Source organism: Pelodiscus sinensis, chromosome 1 (assembly GCF_052426305.1).
Source record: "Pelodiscus sinensis isolate ZL-2025 chromosome 1, ASM5242630v1, whole genome shotgun sequence".
In the NCBI taxonomy this organism is placed as follows: Eukaryota; Metazoa; Chordata; order Testudines; family Trionychidae; genus Pelodiscus; species Pelodiscus sinensis.
The window spans coordinates 300,706,157-300,725,368 of record NC_143052.1 but is presented as its reverse complement, the minus strand read 5'-3'; the positions used below and the strand labels follow the sequence as shown (position 1 = coordinate 300,725,368).

Sequence of the window (19,212 nt, the reverse complement as noted above, 5' to 3'; positions counted from 1 at the left end):
ACATTGTATATACTCAATAGGTTTTGCACAGATCAAATGATGAAAAATAAAACCTAGACTCAGACATGCAAGGTTTATACAACTTGCAGTATATTCACAGTGTAAAAGTGAAATTGTATTTTTTAAATATGAAAGGGCCATTGTGGTCTGCATAAGTGTACCTGAGCCCTTTGATAAGGGTTGGAATTGCTTGACATAGTATGATTCAATATATGTACCAAAAAATCTAACACTCAAGCAGTTATTTTATTACATCCTGTAAAATGAGACATCCATAAAATTCCTCATGTGTTAAGTGCTATTTTTCCCTCAATATTAAATATTTAGTTTTTAAACAAATGTTCTCAATTATATCACCTTCATATGCAACCTGGGCACCAGATGTTTAGGTAAAATTGCGTTACACACTGCCTACACACAGAAAAAGTTTGTTTCTGTTACTTTAGTGCCTATTAAGGCCCCATTTTTTCTTTAAATACAATTTGAAATAGTAGTTTACCAATGCTTACTAATGCTTCCAAAAGCTGTGACTACGGATGTCAATCTACACCAACTAGCTCTGGACCACATAAATATAGTGGGTATATATTAATATCTAAAAAAGACTTTTAAAACAGTGACTCTTAAATTTGCATTCTTTAAGGCCCTACATTTTAGTTGCATTTCAAAGAACAAAATTCAAAGTGTGTAGGATTTTTCCAGTTTGGGGTTATGTTTGAAATGTGACTTATGTGCAACTGGTACACAGAAAATGGTATAATCATATGCATGTATGCTGGAATGATAAGCATCAGAGTACAAGCTACCCTCAGCCTCTATATCATAATCCACAGGTGGGCAAAATCAGGCCAGGGAGCCAAATCTGGCCTGCCAATCTTTTCTCTCCAGCCCGCCCAGCTGACAATCAGAGTCAGCAGCATGTGTTCAGCTGCCCCTCCCCACACCTTGCTCCATCCTGTAACCAAGTTGCTCCCAGGATTCTCCTGTTAGCTGTGCAGAGTGGTGGTGGGGAGGGGAGAGAGGAAAAGATGGAATAGCAAGCTGAAGTTAGGGTGTCCCTCTGCCCCTGTACTCCATATCTTCAGAGAAGGTGAGAGAGGGTGGGGACACACAGCGAAGCTGCTCCATTCTGAAGTGTGGATGGTAAGTGACTCAGGGGAATGCAGAACTGTGGAGGGTGGAGACAATAAAAAACTAGACAGATTTCCTTTAAAAAGACAGCGTGGTTTCTCTCAGAAACGTACCCAGCAGCAGTCAGTGCACTATCACACACAGCCAGTCTGTGTCACACTGTATCTGTGCCACACACAATCTCATACACACTCAATCTGTGTCACAAAGTCTCTCTCTTACACCTAAGGTCTCTCTCTCTCTCCCCCTTTCTCTCTCAGCTCCACCCTGTAGCTCAAGACCCTGCCCTTTGGAGAGGACCAGAGTTGGCCTACAACCAGGTATCAAAATTCATGAAGTACCCCCTGAGAAAATTATTGCCCACCCCGTCTTCATCGTTGGCATGCAGTGAAGGTGTTCACCTGACCAGGGTTGTCATTTTTCTGCTAATGCCCAATGCAATTCCTCTTGCTTCTTAAAACAATAGTTACATGTGCATGGAACACTCTGTATATGGAGCTACTGAGACTGATTAATTTCAGGTGGACTGTGGTCATTTTGTTAAAGATCCTGATTATTTCTTTTTATGCTTTTTAATCACAGAAAGGCTGGAGCCGGGTATTTGCGATACTTTCAAAAATAATTTTATAGATTAAAGGGATAGTCAGTATGAGATATTGTTTTGCATACAACTGCCCTTTCCTTGCCAATTTTATTTTATAATCAAATGTTAAATTAATTTACATCATATCAAAAACCTCATCCTATTCCACATTTAACTCATGTCAGCATCCAGCACACGGAGGTGTATCTGAACTGTTGTGTCTATGCTGGATTCTAAACACCTTGAAACATGGAACAGGCCTCCGTCTGTGAAATGTTAAGCATATTACTGATATATATGAAATGAAAGGCAGGAAATATGTCACATCTCCAACAAGAATGATGACCTTGCAGAATGTTCTTGTATTGTGGGAATTCAGTGTACATGAACAACTGCCAATTATAGGTTCCTACCACCCCCTCTTCAGCAGGTAGGTGAGTGAACTTCGCTAGTTCTTAAGAGTTTGGAACTTCTGTCAGAGTTAAATTCCTCTCATCCTATAACTACCTCATTAAAAAAAAACCTTAAAATAAGAATTATTCTCAAAGTTATTCTATTTAAGAGTAATATTTGACCAGTTGGCCCTGCATTTATTATCATTCCTTGTAATACTTCATTTTAATAAGCCCCCTTGGTTCCTTTTATTTTTCAGCTTTTAGAGGGTATTCCTGTAATTTTCAGAATGCATTACATCACAATAAAACAATAAAAACAATGCAAAGTACTCATGGGGGAGTGCTTGTAAGTAAAATGAGTATGTCAAATAACAATCCATAATAATAAACCACCATCCTCTTTACATCACCATCTAAATATTTTATAAACCCATTTTAAAAAACAGATGGGCCATTAAAGTGGCTGTTGAACCTTCTCTACAATTCAGCCACTTTAATCCCTGATGTTTCTGTGACATTTTGGGTAAAATCCTCAACCTACTGAAGTCAATGGCACTGTTTTCAACAGGGCCAGTATTTTGTAGTTTCAATGAATATCCAGTTTGACTTTCTTCACACTTTGTTTCTCCACACAAAGGGACTGCAAATAATTCACAAGAATTCTAAAATCTGAGCAGACAAAACTGAGCTAATCTAAACCATTTCTGTTTGAACCCGATTAATGCCAATGAGAAAATTGTTCAACTAGATTTACTATTGTTGAGTTACTGGTGGCCTTTCAAAATCTTCCAGACTCTACTGCTTCTCAGAGCTGTTCTGGAATCTGTGGAATCAGTACATAGCAGGCAGTGGACCTGAAATGCTTGAATAATGCTATTCAGAATGCAGGACAAACTTTACGCAAGCACAGAATCCATGATTTAACCAGTCTGGTAAACCTAGTAACCCACTAATGGTTAAGTCAATCAACTCTGCAACTCCTCACTCTCCAGCATGAATAGCAACTAGTTTCCTGCATAGCTGCTGAGCTATTGTTGTTTTGAAACTTCCACAAACCTTCTCCCATCAAAACAGTCTCTTTTACCTTCTCCAGGTCCATCATTTTCATCCATGGAGCTGCAAACTTTGGTGGATGCTAATGAGGTAGAGGAGCCACTGTGTTGGGAGCTCTGGAAATGGAGAGAGACAAATGAAGACAGAAATGATTGTTAAAGTGCACTTGTATCTCTGTACATCTTTACTGTCCCAGAGGGGAGTTCAAAATTTTGCATGGAGATCATCCATTCACCCCGGAAAAAGAGCCTATAGGATGTTTATGAAAATTTAGATTTTTTTGCTCATCTAATTCTCTTTATGCCCCTTCTTACTGCTGACTTCCCAATTTACTTTGTGCTATTCAACTTTTACCCCTTTCCACTGAAAAACCAATTTAGAAAAGGTTCCACATCCAGTATACATTTTTATGGATGAACTGAGAGAAGTCACCAAACGGGGGGTACCCTCTTGGAAGGAAGTTTTACCAACACCAAAAGAGAAACCTCTTATTCTATGCTGCATCTCTCTTACTAATAATTAAATAATGTCCCAGGCAGAGAAATCCCATCTGCAAGTCTAGAGCTTAGAATGTGCCTTCAGGGTTCTTCCATCCTGAAGTTTCCTTCTTGCTGCAAACTCAAAAAATCTACATGTATAACAACGCTTTAAACTTAAAGCAGTTTTAATCAAATTATGAAAACCCTGTGGTAATACTATCTTGTGTTTATCAAGCACTTTTCATGCAGAAAGATCCCAAAGTGATGCACTGTTTTTAATTTGCCTCCAAATTACCTATTATAATGAGTGAGATTATACATCATATAATTTACATTATAATCTACTGGAGTAGGGCCTGGATCATATCAATCTTGGGAGCTCCGGAAATGCAGAACTGTTAACAGTCAATGAATACATTATGCAAATTTAACCAGAAAAACAAACTATTTAGAGGAATCATTTAATCCACCAATTAAGTAAGTAGAACTTTAGGGAAGAACATAACTGTTTGGGACAGGATATGAAGAACCATATGTCTCCAATTGAAACTTCAGTGCGGTACTGAACTAGACAGGATGCAGCTATCAGAGTTATAATCTGTACTGAGTTTATTTGTATTTACATACTGAATTTAATTTCTTTCACACTAAATTGAGATCAGCAGATACAGCAACTCATTTGGCCTATTTTTCTTAAAATAATTCTTGTGATTTGCATATCCCATGCCTAATAGTTTGTCTTCTTTTCCTTTTAGTCATCACAAACTCATTTTCATCCATGTGATCACTTTCTTTCTGTTTTGACCAGGATTAAAACTTCACTCATCATTTTAGATTACATTTACTTTATTGCCCCTTAATGACAAAGTGTGCACAGACTAACCTCATACTGTTCACTGAGGCAATACTCCCGTTGCTACAGGTTTAGGACAAGCGTTAACTATCTCTGTTTAACCTCTGCTACATCTTACAGTGAAAACTTACCTCAAACATTTGCAAATGACAGTGTAGATGGATAAGAAGTAACAAGCATACAGCTTAACTCCATGAATTCTCAAGGTAGGAGAAGATATTCCATGTGTATAGCACAGAATGTTGATATCAAGTAAAATTTTTGTTTTACATGACTACTGGAAGAACGTATAGAAAATATCTTTCACTATTTTTCTTGTGCTTCTCTTAGCTCTCCTATGACAGCACTTCCAAATTATTGCTTCTGCCTTTCCATTGTATTTTTCTTAAGGGTCCTATCATTTAAATATGTTCAGTACATGATGTATATGCCATCATGAAATGATCTTTAAAAATCCTGAAGTGTTATAACCCAAATTATTCTAGCATTAGTATTTTGACAAATTACCACATGGTTACTGCATACAGACTTTGCATTTTAAATGTGGGATGAATCTTATAGCAGATGGTACCTCAAACACTACTGACTATACACCACGGCATTTTCTTTAGCATTGGATTATCTCTTCAGACTACTGACCCTACAGCTCTCAGTTCTAGAGTGTAAAGGGGAGAGAGAGTAAAGTGTAGACATTACGTTGTGGACAGATTTTCTCAACCCGTATGCCTAACTTTAGTCTCATTCATACAAGGGCACCTGATTTTTCAGAGGTGCTGAGCTCCCACTGGGATTTGTAAGTGCTCATTTCTAAAAATCAGACCAAATCATTTACATATATTCCTTAACTTTAATCACATATACTCCCGATTGATGGATTTGAGATTAGGGATGTGATTGTTTAGCTAAATAGGGGGTCATTTTAGGGTGCCTCAATATGGATTTAAGAACCTAACTATAGGAAGAAATGAGAATTTTGGTTTCTCTTAATTTTAGCAGAAAACAGCTTTAATGAGAGACTATTTTAAGGCCTCCATCTCTCTTATAGACATCATATTTAGATCAACACATGTAAGCCAGAAAACTCAGTACTACTTACGCATAACTGACAGAAGTGAGAGTTGTGTGCATGAAACAAGTCGGTATAGACTAAGTTTAAAAAGAAGGGAGTATTAATGAATGATTTCTAACATTACCCGGCCCCAGAAATCATGATGGAAACATGTCCTTTACGTTACAATTAAGGAAGCCCTCCAAGTTTATTAAGCAGATTTTTATAAACAACATTAATAAAGTCCAGGAGTTGCACATGTCTATGTTTGCAGTCATCACACACACAGTCTCATCTGATAATGTTACAAAAGGTTAGAAGGCAGAAGTAACACAAGCAGCTTGACTTTTATTGTGTATTTCTGTTCTCTGGAATCAGATAAAGTGATTTATTTATTTGATTTGTAAGCTAGGAAACTCCAAGTTAATTTAGACTTGAATTCGCTCATTTTTCTAGCCTAACAGAAAGCCCTTTGGGTCCCATTCCCTTGAGGGGCTTAGTGTTTCTTCCAGTTGGTTTGCTAATTCTGATGCAGTTGTTTGTTCAACATACAGTAACCCTCACAGCTGTAAGTCCCATTAGGGTTATTACAGGGGGAGGAGGGAAACCTGTGTAAGAGCAAAGTATTTTCAAACAGACTCTAATGCAATTAGCTCTTAATTTTAAGAGATCTTGAGGAACATGAAATGTCATTAACTTTAAACTGTTTTAACAGGGACCAGTTGCACAGGTTCCTGGCACCTGGCTGCTTTTATGACATACCTACATAAAAGTAATGGCATGAAAAGATCAGGTCTTTGGTGTAGGTATTTCAGATCCTATTCAGGTTCACATAACAGATGGCCAACACACCACACTTCTTATTAATGTGAATAGGAAGATTAGCACTATCAAGTTTCAAACATGCCCTACTGAGAGATTGATTCTGCAACTGTTTTGTAAATATTTAAAGGTGTACCTAAACTGCCATTGTTCAAATTCAAGCACAAGAATGTGGCAAAATATTACATAAATCTGAGGATTCCCCTCTCCGTGCATACACCTTCTTCCAAAACTCATCTTCTTGCCATCAACACCACCCCCAACACAACAGAGGGAATTATTTTGGTGGACTGTTTTTCCCATTTATGAAAAAAACCCATAGCAAGTATATCTAGAAAGCAGGTTAATGCATATCAAATTCCCAAATCTTGAAAATTGAACATTGGATTACATTTTCCAAACTTATCAGAATCTTTATTGGCACATATGGAAACTACAAAGTCTTTTGACAATAGATTTCTTTGTATTTTACTAATGTGAAGGAAGCATCTGGATGAAATGTCAGTAACAGAAATCCACACAGGTGTGAAGCTGAGTTTTGAACACATAGGAAGTTGTGTTCTTTTAAAAGGAAGTTAATGAAACAAAGTAAAATGAGTACATAACGTGTAGGTCAGGCACAATGATGAAGCACATGGTAAGGGAACTCTTTAAATTATTATAGCATATTAATGACTATCCCCCAAAATTATCCAGGATTTCACAAATATAAGCAGAAAGGCTAAGCATTTCAGTATTGAGTGTTTGACCACAACAGGAAATATATGTAAGTGCAACAGAGATTACTAGAAAATAAAGAGGACAGTAAGATAAATGTGCCCATCTCCTTGTCTATACAATATTATGACCCTGGCGTGTTTGGCCCAGTTATACATTTCTTGGGTTATTATATTATCTTACTCCTCCACCATTTTGCTTGGGAGCCCGTTCCCTAGTCTAATGTTCATCATGTTTAGTGAAAATAGAAGAGCAACAGAAGAGTGTAAAGAGGAGATTAAGAGCCTGATTCTGCTCACCTAATTCCACTGATGTTATACTGCCAGAAAACCAGTAAGAAAAAAAAAAAAAAAAAGGTACACTGGAAATATTTCAACAGCAGGAAATATTTTCAAAAAGCTATGTAGAGTGCAAAAATTCAGTGATGAAAAGTAAATAAATAATACTGTTTGGTAAAATTTCTGAAGAAGAATCTCAGCTTTATTTATTAAAGCCTAAATAGAAACCAAGGATTAGACAAAGTTTATTGTGCTCCCTCTATCCAGTGAAAAATATTCTTTATTTTCTTTTGTTCAGTCAGTAACATTTTTGGCACATACACGAGAAGAAAAAAAGCTCAAGGAAATAGTACAGGCTAGTAAAAACTACTTAATGGAGAAACGTCAAATCTATAATATTTGTGCTGAAAGACAATAGATTTCAATGCGCAGAAAGAGAAATGATGCAACTGATTCCTTTTCAAGCTGGGACATACCACCAAAGTGACCTTAGATCTACATTTATTAATAAGCTGCCTTCATCAGAAAAGAAGAGATGAAGAAATGAGTGCAAGCATGATTCTTGTCTATAGTCTGACATCCTGCACAGTGCCTTGACCCACATGATTTAAATGAGATCCCGCTTGAGGAGCTAAACATTTTTCATGTATGCACTTGAGGCTATACAATCAGATCAGTTCAAACACAAACAATAATCTATATGTTTCATTTAGAAAACCTCTGTGTTCTTTTCTTGAGAGTTTAAAGGGAGTGAGGACAAGATGGGAAAGTCTGCAGGAATATCATGCTGGTGAAAAGAACTAAAAATGGCAAACCAAAGTATTTTATTTTGTTCTACATAGGTTCTTGTTTTGCACTCATCACCATGTACACTGAATGCCTAAGTATTCTGCTAGCCTACAGAAAAAGTACGATGCTAGCAGGCTAATACAGTTTTCTATTTGGTGTTCAAGCAATAATCTTAAACCTGTGCTGGATGAACTACTGCTTGGAAGGGTCAATTATAATTTAGTCTCCACCCTCACTCAATCTCTTGCTTCTCCAGAAGCAGATTGATGGGTTCCCTTCTCCTCCCCCCAATATTATATATATCAGTAGAGCCCTGAAAATCCTGGGATATCTGCTTTATATCTGCAAGTATCTGCATCCATAGATGTGGATATCCACAGCTCATAACTTTACTATTGCCATAGTGCAGTTAATGTGAAAGTTGCTTATACAGTAGCACATCAACTTTTTTTTGATGTTACATACACATAACTTTAATCCAAAAGAAAAAACAGAAATTCTAAGAAAGTCACAGATGTGTGTTTCCTATTTCTTCCATTAGATTAGATATATTGCACTGTGATCAGTTTTTATTTTTAATCTCATCTATCTGTCTTGGCTGAATTTTAAAAGCTTTAGGCATTTTAGGAAAGGATTTCTCACTCTGTTATGTTGTGGCCTCTTTTAAATTATTGATGTAATAAAGCTTCATTTTTGTCTTCACTAGGCTGCTGCTCATTGTCATATCCTCTCGTACAAAAAAAATGCAAACATGTTTAAGGAAAACTGTTTGAACCTGGCAGACCAGTTTCCCAATGATCAGAATATAGACTGAACTGGAATTTGTATCAATCTCGCAGCCCTATAGAGTAACTGCTCTTGAAAATCAGTTGAAGAGGCAGTAGTGAGCAAAAGATGGAATGTCACATGTTTCTAAATTCCCCCCAGAAATAAACTAGAGAAATATAATGGAAGCAGAGCAAAGATATGCTGGTGAAACAATATATTTATTTTAAAACACAGCAAATACAGTTTCATATTCTCAGAGTTTGCAGGTGCATTTTTCTAATAATTAGGTGACTTAAGAAGAATGCTACTAAAGCGGAGTTGACAGCAGACCTGGTACACTGCTTAACATACATTAATTTCTCACTTCATACTTCAAATCTATCCAGTCATACACTCAAATTCACCCACAAGCAATTCTAGTCAGGTAAATTTACTGTCTCCAAAGGACCAATTAGAAACAAAATTCTTCCTTAGAGGACCCCTTTCCTCTGGACACTAGAGCCCAGAATTTAAACTTTAAAAGCTACTGAATTCATCCATTATTTAGAGCAACCTATTAGGATCTATGAATCCCTCATGCTTATATTAATTGAACTATCAGATAAGCAATACTCATCCAATATAATAACTATGAGAATTATTTAAAAAAATGATTTTCACATTTTCAAAATAAACCCACTGAACACCGTGTATATTTTTTTCCATTTATTTATTACATGACTTACAATAACTTATGATAATATTAAGTCTAGTGATACAACAAACTGCAACCAGTATGACATGGCCAAATATGAATACAAGTACAACACACTGTAATGTAACAATGGAAGAAAATGGAAGTGATTTTCTTTAGCTGATTGTTTTATTTCAAATAATCAAGACTTGTTTTTGTAAATCTTGCAAGTTTTCCTGATAAATTAACAGGTTGGGTTTTTTTGTTTTTGTTTCCTGAAATCCATTAATACAAAAATGTAATATTTGAGAAGAAAATATCCAAACGTTTTTCTTCCAAGAAAATATCCAAACATTATGGAAAAAGGCCATACACTGCTCTTTATAAAAATCTTACATTTATTTTGTGATTAATATGTCAGTATTTAAAACTAACAAAAATGGAGTTCATCTTCCACTAGAGAAACTCAATACAGTGAATATAGCAAAAACCACAACTAATTACCCCTACATTTCAACATAACAGACAATGTGTACTTATATGAATACTGTACTTTTTCATACTTTACTGCTGTCGGTGACTGAAATGTGAAGGTAATCAATATGCACAAATACAGATATTAAAATGCATACAGATATTTATGTGCACACTGTGTTTATATATAGATTTTATATAAAAGTGTGCATACATACCTGCACACACATACACCCACTGACACTCACACAATGATTTCAAATGGGAGTTATGGTCACTCAGCAACTCTAACAAATCATATCCAAATAGCAGAGTAGGCCATTCAACAAGTAATTAAAAAGTATAGCTATGAATATCCCCTTCTCAGAATTCAGAGATCTGTTATTTCTGTGAAATAATACATCAAACATCAAATACATTTTGAATGTTCTTAAACAGCCACCTGTATAGCTATATCTGCTTATAAAATGATTCCTGTGTGATATAAGGTTGTATTTTTATTGAGTATTCTGGTGAGAATCTCTCTTCTTGAGAAACAAAAAAAAAACCCTCCAAAACTTCAGATTTTTGTATTTGTATTTACAATCTTGATGTATTTGCTTGCATAATAATTGGCTACTAAAAAAAAGCACTGTAACATTAATATTTGTATTGGACAAGTAAAGAGGTAAATTTAGCCTCTGTTTCTAATCTAATTTTTTTTTCACGAAATCATACATTTGGGTACCATTGAAAGATTTTTTTCTATAGTACTATAATTTTAGCATTTAGAGTTGGAGGACATCTTCCCGAACAACATATTTTCCTATATAAAGTTCACATTATAATGTAAATTATAAAGTTGCAAAAACAAGCAATTTTATTTATTTCAATTTTTAAGCAAGCCAATAATTGTAAGCCATATGCTCTTTTAGGCAGCATAACATTACATATCTTTTCTTATTAAATATATGCATACATGTATACACAATGACATATGCATATTTATATAAATACTCACATATACCTGTATACATTTTTATAGCCACAAACACCATAACAAAAAAAAGGTGTAAGGGGCTAAAAAACAAATGAAATGTATTCTTCTGAATTGTTTTATGATTTTGAAAAGCAATTTTCCACACTATGATGCTGAAAGCTTCCAGAAAATTTGACAATATTACAATACAATGTGATTTAATTACAATGCAAAATAGCATGTTTCGTGAAGAGACAAAAGGCCAAATGTGTCAATATATTATCTTTCTTATCACTACCATTATTAAACAGCCTATATACATATACAAGTGTGCATATAAGGGCTCAATCCTGTATCCACTGAAGTCAGTGATGGTTTTGCCATTAATTTAAGAAAGGATCTAAACCAGATTCATCATCAGGTGTGCATAAGAGCTTTTAAAACTGTTTACAATTCTGCAGGAGAGATGTTCAGCTAGTGTAAGCTGCCATAGAACACAGACTTTAATGGACCAATGAGAATTTGCACCAAGTGAACATCTGCCCTTAGTTTATCAAAAAGACCAAAGCATTTTTTCATATATTCATTTAAAGAAGCCAGAAACATGATATAATTTTCCGTGGATTAAAAAACATTTTACCCTTTTATATACTGTGCTTCACATTTCAAATGTTTGTTGCTTTAAAAAGTTGCAGAAAGCATTAGAAAATATTCATGCCTAACCACAAGGCAAGGGGAAGCAAAATATTCACAACCTATACAAGACTTTCAATCTCATGGAAAAATCCTTATGGTAGGAACATATCATGCTGGGTAAGAAGAGGAACTATACAAAGTCCAAATAAAACAAAGATACCTAAACCATTGTGCTATTTAATAACATGGACAAAGCCAGATGACAAAATAAAAGTTGCATTATTTGCAAGCAAAGCTACAATACCAAGTTAACACACTTTCAGTTCACAAATAAACTGGAATCTTCTGGTCTTGGTCCAAAGAAACATTTTATTTCTGCTTATGAATAATGGAATTACACTCCACATAAAAGTGAATATTAATGTTTATAAACAGCATGCTTTTTAATACTGTAAGGCAGTGTTTCTTAAACTGTGGGTCCGACCCCCCAAAGGTCATGAGCAACTTAGAGGGGGGTTGTGAACAACTGAGAGGGTGGTTGCAGCAAGGGAGAGGGGGGTCATGGAAACACAAGTTTGAGAACCCCTGCTATAAGGAATTTCTATTTCTAGAGCAAATGATATACATTGTTCCTTGAAGAAACCCTTAATAAGAATTGTATGTTTAAACGATTAAATGTTAGAGACTAGTATATCCTTTGAAACAGCCTGGAAGGAAAATTGGCAAGGATATAGTACAACTATTAGTCCTAAAGTCCATTTCCCCTCTCCATAGCTACCAAAGCCATGATATTCAGATTCACTGGCAATATCTACTGTCTGTGCAAAATAAATAATGCTTAATGGACTGCTCTGATCAAGTAGTAGTCCATGTGACAGAGCAGGCATGATAAAGTTCTGGGAATTTCTTTTTTTGAACGTAAAACCAATCCCAAACAGCCAGCAGCTTCTTTGTTACTCTTCTATTGCTTTCTCTGAATTTTTGGCAACTGATGCCAACACACTGTCACTTATTATGGACTCTACTGGACTTACTATTTTTTTTTTTGTTACAAAGAAACAAACAACAGGCACAAGCGCAAATAACTTCACCATTACTGAGGCTTTTAGGTAAAACAGGGCACATTTTGATCTTGGCAGAGGCATCTCAATTTCTGTTTGAAATCATTTTAAACCTGAACTCTAAAGCAGGTATGGTGAATTATGGGTTCAAAATGGATTAATCCAATTGCTTCAGCAAGCCAGCCAGATCAGTGTCTTTCTCCCAAAATGATACTACAATCAGATATTGAATATATAAAAGGGTAAGTGTTGTGTTCTGCTGCCCTTTAAATTTTTTTTTTCCATGTTCTCTGTAAACATAATGGTAATATACTAGGCTGCGAGTTATATCATCACATGTCAACATTTTCTAGCTGCATGATTTTATTAAGGACTAATTAGCATAAATGCAAACTATTACATTAAAAAGTTGCTCTATAGCAGCTAAATCTTCTGGCTATTTAAGCTAAATTTCCTGATTTTTTTTTTTTTTAAGATGTTGTATTGGGATGTTACCAGTTACCTCAGGAACACCACGGGTATAGATTTTTTGTTTATTCAGTGTCAGAACCATGTCAGATTCCTAAGTCTTAAGTAATAAGTATTTGATATACTAGAAGTAAATGAATTACTAAAAATAAATGACCACTACACTATGCCTTAAATATAAAGGATAAATATAAATTAAGATTTAACATATAACTGCAGTGATCATAACTATGTAAATTTTATCAGCTAGTTCCTATGCTCACAGTAAAGCAGCAGAAAACAAACAAAATTAGTAGGTGTGTGTTAAGCAGCTGGTTATAATTAAAGATCTACTTTGACACTATAGGAGTTTTGCATATTAATTTTGGATAAAGTGTCCATGATATAGAAAATGAAGGAACTCAGAAAAATTCAGACATTAAGAGGTTGATTCATAATACCACCATTTTTAAAAGTTTCTAATTTTCAAATGGCCTCTTTGGAAAAAGTACAAAACATGTCAGAGTCTGAGAAAGATTTTCCTCTCCTTGCACAAGTAAAATATACTTTGTAAGCCAAATATGTGTTTGCTAAAAGAGGTGTCATTATGTGTTTATAGTATGCTATTTGCTAACAGGTCTACATATTTTCCAACTAAAATGGATATTTTCATAGCAATATTTATTTTCCTATGCAATACAAGTGAGATTAATATAACAGCTCTTGCATGGTACATGATGCCTGTAAAATGTCATTTTTCATAAAGTTATCAAATTGTAGTACGTGAGGATACTTTCAGAAGTGCTTTGAAATTATTTATTTTCAATTAGCAACCATATATGGTTTGTGAACTTTCTTTCTTTAAATTAAGAACTCATTGGAAATTGGTATGAAGGAGCATATTATGGAGCAGCAGGGTGGTGGAGAATATCAATAGTTTTCTGTAACACAAGTTGAGCTATTTATTAAGAAGAGCAACAATGCCCATGTCCATATCATTGTGAATAAAGAAAACTATATTAAAAACTGCAAATAAATGATTTCTTTCAAAAGATAATAGGAGTGTTGTTCAGCGCTCAAAATTGATTTTTACATTGTATTCACCTAACCCAATCATTTTCTTGTAATGTGTGCACACATGCTTAGTTTTCATTTCTGAGTCAAGCACTCAATGCCTAAACCTAAATCTTGTATCAGAAAAGTAAAACCGCAAATGCCCTCATAAATGTATATATTATTTGATTTATGACTTTAATATTAAATATGCAAAACTCTTTTGTGCAATTCACGGTTACTGTAAGTTAGCAGCTAATCTCATAAGAAACGTTAAACCTTCACCAAATCACAAACCATAAACACTGTTCCATTTTTTCTTTTACACTGAGTCTCCTACTGAATCCAAATCATCCGAAGAGAGTGGGCGATACAGGTCCTGTAAGATGAAGGGCAGTATAGATTTGTTTATTGTGTTCAATTTGTAACACTGCAACTGTCCTATAATCACTTTTTTATTGTGGACCAGAATTGTTGATTTAATTTAAAGTCACCTGTCTTAAATCAGAGCCTTAGAAATGTAAGTAAGTCTAGATTTTGTCAATAGGAAATACTTTAAATGGCAATTTATTTTATCCTTAGGTAATGAAGACCCCTGCAATAAAACAATATATGAATGCTTTTAAGAACCTCATACCAGTTTTGGGACTTCGCAATATCAAATGCAAGTAATACTATCCTTTTGTTTCTTCCTTAAACAGTAGCAGATAAGTAAACACTTACCTTATAGTATAAGGTCATCAAGACCTAAAAGCTACTGAACCTACGTAGCATTGGCCCATAAATATTTGGTCCTAAAACAGCTAACTGTTAATATTGCAGCTGCATGCACAATACTATTTGACAGCAGTGCTGCTTTTTTCCACAATTTTTTTATTCAGTAAAAAAACAGCATATAAAATCTCTAGTCACTGGCTCTTTCTGATGGTAGCCAAGCAACAAGCTCATGTCAGCAGGGAGCGAGAGAGAGAGAGAGAGAAGCTTTACTTCTATTTTTCAACACCCACTCTAAGCATCCTCTGACTGATCAGATAATCCTCAAATGCCAGAGGTGTGGGAGTGTAATAGGTAGCCTCATCGAGCCTACATAAGACAACACTTTTCACAAAGATATGCAATATAAGAAAAAGTTCACCAAGCAGAAGGGTACATAATAGAGCATCATTTCAAGGTGAATTAAGTAGAAGTGTTGAACTAAAAAGGGAGGAAATTAATTCTGTGTTCTCCAGTGCTTTACCATGCCCCTATATAAAATAACTCATTAAGGCTATGTCTACACTGCAGCGCTCTTTTGGGATACTGGCAGTATCCCGAAATAGCTATTCCGCGTCTTTTCAGCACACCCGTTATTTCAAAATATAATGGGCTTGCTATTCCGAAGTCCCTGTAAAGCTCATTCCAAAAGGAGTAAAGGACATTTCAGAATAGTGATTTATTTCAAAATAAGTGCTGTGTAGACAGCGCCAAATTTTGAAATAAGCTATTTCGAAATTAACTCGAAATAAGCTACGCTAATTTTGAGCTCTGGGTGCAGTGTAGATGCACCCTAAAAGAGCATGGATACCGTGAGTTTCATGCTAGCACTCTTTTAAACATGAAATGGATTTACAAATATTAAAAACAAATACAAGACATACACTGCTGAAACCTTCAATCATACAAAGACACCACTATCACGTCAGATGAAAATGGTGATGACTCAGCAGTAATATAATTCTATATTTTTCCCCTCAGGAGACTATTATTCTATTTAAAAAATCCTAAAAATTGTGACTAACAAAAAAGGAATATTTAAGGAATTTTTATGCTTTTGTTTGATTTTTTTTAAAGACCATAACTCATGAACATTTGTGTTTTCTTTGTAGGTGCACAAGTCTGGAATTTCACATGCATGTATGGCCTCAATAGTCAAGAGTGCTCATAAATCACCAGTTTGCATGAATGCATACAGCATTCAAAACAAACCCCACGTTCAGGAAATCACGCTTTAAATGTGTCCCTGTCTTAGTAACCACTCTAGGTTGAGGCATAACTGTAAACAGATAGTCCTTACTAATCTTAATGCAACTATTTATCTTATTCAGATTTCTTCCACAGGTACATATCATTATGTGTTGGTATTTCTGAAGTGCAAAGCACATAAATGCACCTATTTGTCAGTGAGGAGATATGATGGGGTGTGTTCCTCACAATCACTTTGAAGGGGTTAGTGTATGCCAGAGGGACACATTAACTTATTAGGCTGCTAGCTCAGGAACAGTTCAGCTGAGAGGTAAGCCCTAATTAAGGGAAGCTCACCTGTGCAGGAAAAGAGGGGGCGTCTATGAAGCCAGAGTACTGATAACAGAAAGGAGGCCAGAGGGAAGAAATCTGCAGTCATTTCCCAGAGGAAAGAAGATGTTGGTCAGGCTATGGAATCTAGTCTGCATTTACTCCCTGGGAGGAGGGAAGTTGGGCTGGCAAACCCAGAGAAAAGGGGAGCCAAAAGGTTTAGGACTTGGGGAAAAAGCAATGAGCTTTAGGATGGTGCAGCTGGATGCTGCTGATTAGAGGGACCCTGACATGGCACTGAGAGTAGAGGGTGAGCCCAAGCCAAGGTTCCCCTGTTAATCACTGGGGAAGTGGCGCCATCAGGGAAGTGGCCATCGGCAAGGAAAGACTTCGATACCATGAGAAGGGGAGTATAGTGGCCTAGCCAGAGGACCAGCCTAAGATGACAGAGCGCACTGAGTCACAGAGATACTAAGAGACGGCTGGGCTTGCAGCAAGAAGCAGAAGGGGCACTGGACTTCAAAAGAGAAGATCCCCCAAGTTTCAAGGACTAGACAACCCTACTGGTGAGTGGACCCCGTGGCTGGTCACCCTAGTTGTACAAAAACAACACACAGACTATCCCTGCCTCCCCTGTGGCATTCCTCAATTATATGGATTTTCAACTATGTAGCTGTAGAAGTACACACTAGAGATTAAAATACTAAGCTCATTTTCTATTTTCAAAATTGGTGTAAACTAAGTATGAACAGTAACTCTAACATTAAGATTTCAATTTTAGACAGGAAATGCAGGATCTCTTATTAATACAGGTTGAATCTCTGTAGTCCAGCACCATCAGGACCTCACCGATTTGGCAAATAAAAGAATTTGCCAAACAATGGGAGGTCAATATTGTTTAGAAGCATTTAAAACACTTCTATTGCTTAGTGGGCTCTTAGAAAACATTTAAGAGTAAATTAGAGTGAAATAACAGCACAGACCATTTAGAGCCAGCACTCATGGCTGTAAACAAAGTTTATGGGACTGTGGGAAACTGTGTCCCACCCAAGATAAGTGGACATCCAGCTAACTAAAATCATGCTGCATCACGGATGTTGCCAGACCAGAGAGTGATAGACTAGAAAGGTTCAACCTGTATTAAATTGTCTATGTCGCACATACAGAATTGTTCTGGATTGCTAATTATACTGTTAAATGTCATTTGCCTATGGAGTGAGCCCAATCTTGTCCTGAAATATTAATGCACAACACTCACTGATTTCAATGGATGTTGCATAGTTACAGAAAGATAGGTCTGTGCCACCTGTATACAAATAGGTGAGGATGAAACTTGCTTTTCCATTTCCTGACTTCTGAGTGTTTAAAATCATATACTTGAAGGTTTTAATAGTGTGGGTTTTCATGAATAACATGAAATCCTGGCTTTATAGGAGCAAATGGCAAAACTTTCATTGACTTCAACAAGGCCAAAACTTCATTTTTTAAAAGTATATGCACAAATATAATAAGGGGTGATGGTAGCGACCCCTACACTTAGGTTGCCACTTTCAATTAAGACTGAAAGGGAAGTCACCAGACTGATAATGCAGTCGAAGCAAATGATCCCTTTCAATTAAAAAAAAGACTCTGAGGATCTTTTTTTTTTTTTTTTTTTTTTTGAGAAGCATGAATACCCATAATATTTGCAGCAGGCCTTTGGTATTCAGTGGGGAGAAACTCCTCAAGCTACAGCTGACTTTTCTTCGTAGCATTTAAATTCCAAAGTGTTCCCCATTTCTTCTCTCACACTTGGGGTTCCACAGGACAATTCTAGCAGACTGGCAAAGTTGCTGAACACTTTAAATAGTATAGGCCATGCTTCAGCCACAACAGCAGACACCGAACCAGGATGACATGTGGCACTAAAAACATGGGGACTCCCTGGCAGCACTTTGTCCCAGGCACCACAAAGTCAGGGGCTCCCTTATAGGTTTGGCCAGGAAAAGATAAATCTAATTTGATCACTCCTTGATGGAAGACTCCTTGGCCACTATTAGGCTATCTATAAGCATAGGATGCAACTTGGCTAAAATAGGGTGGTTTCTCCACAAATCCTCTGAGATGGTTGTGACCTGTGACCTTGTATCAATTAGGGTCTTGCACAGGATACCATTCACTTCCTCAGTTCCCTCATTCAAGGGTCCCATCAGGCTGGAATGCCAGTTTGTGGCTGGCAGAGTATGCTGGTAAGTTGTGCACACTGATGCTACTGGGGGAAGACGTCTCCCCAGCTCTACAGCTTTCACCTGTGCCTCAGTGTTAGACGTAAGCAGTTTAAATCAGGAGCCTCACTTTGTCCTGACACCATGAGAAGAGGCTGAGGGGGTTGCCAGCAGCCACATGCTATGTGGCCTTCTTGTTCACAACAGTGGCATATGAAACAACCTCTGGGACTACAGACACAAACATAAGGGGTACTTCGACCACTTTCTCATCCAGAACTTTGGGGTATTGCCACATTGCTGCACCTTGCTGCAGCACCTGTGACTCCAGTTGTCCTATTCTCACATGGCTCCGTTTCTAGAGGGCAGTCATTTCTTGGACTAGCTCAGTGAGACCTTTCTCTGCCTCCAGCATCGCATGATCTGGGGTACTGCTGGGTAGAAGCACCTTAAGAGCAGACTGCACAGCATCATCTGACAAGTCAGCTTGTTGCAGACTGGCCTCTGGGCTGGCCTCTC

The 19,212-nt window shown here is 36.5% G+C and overlaps 1 protein-coding gene across 3 annotated transcripts in view; it reads right to left on the bottom strand.

The window, feature by feature from the left end:
* DCLK1 (doublecortin like kinase 1) overlaps window positions 1-19,212 on the bottom strand; it is a 317,887-nt gene that overhangs the window by 52,915 nt on the left and 245,760 nt on the right. For 2 of the 3 annotated variants that reach the window (XM_075919170.2, XM_075919169.2), the window contains exon 7: window positions 3,194-3,278. In XM_075919170.2, coding sequence (XP_075775285.1) covers window positions 3,194-3,278 — 85 coding nt within the window. Of the gene's footprint in view, window positions 1-3,193; window positions 3,279-9,595; window positions 14,598-19,212 lie in introns of those variants that run through there. The other variant, XM_075919171.2, reaches the window with a different exon arrangement.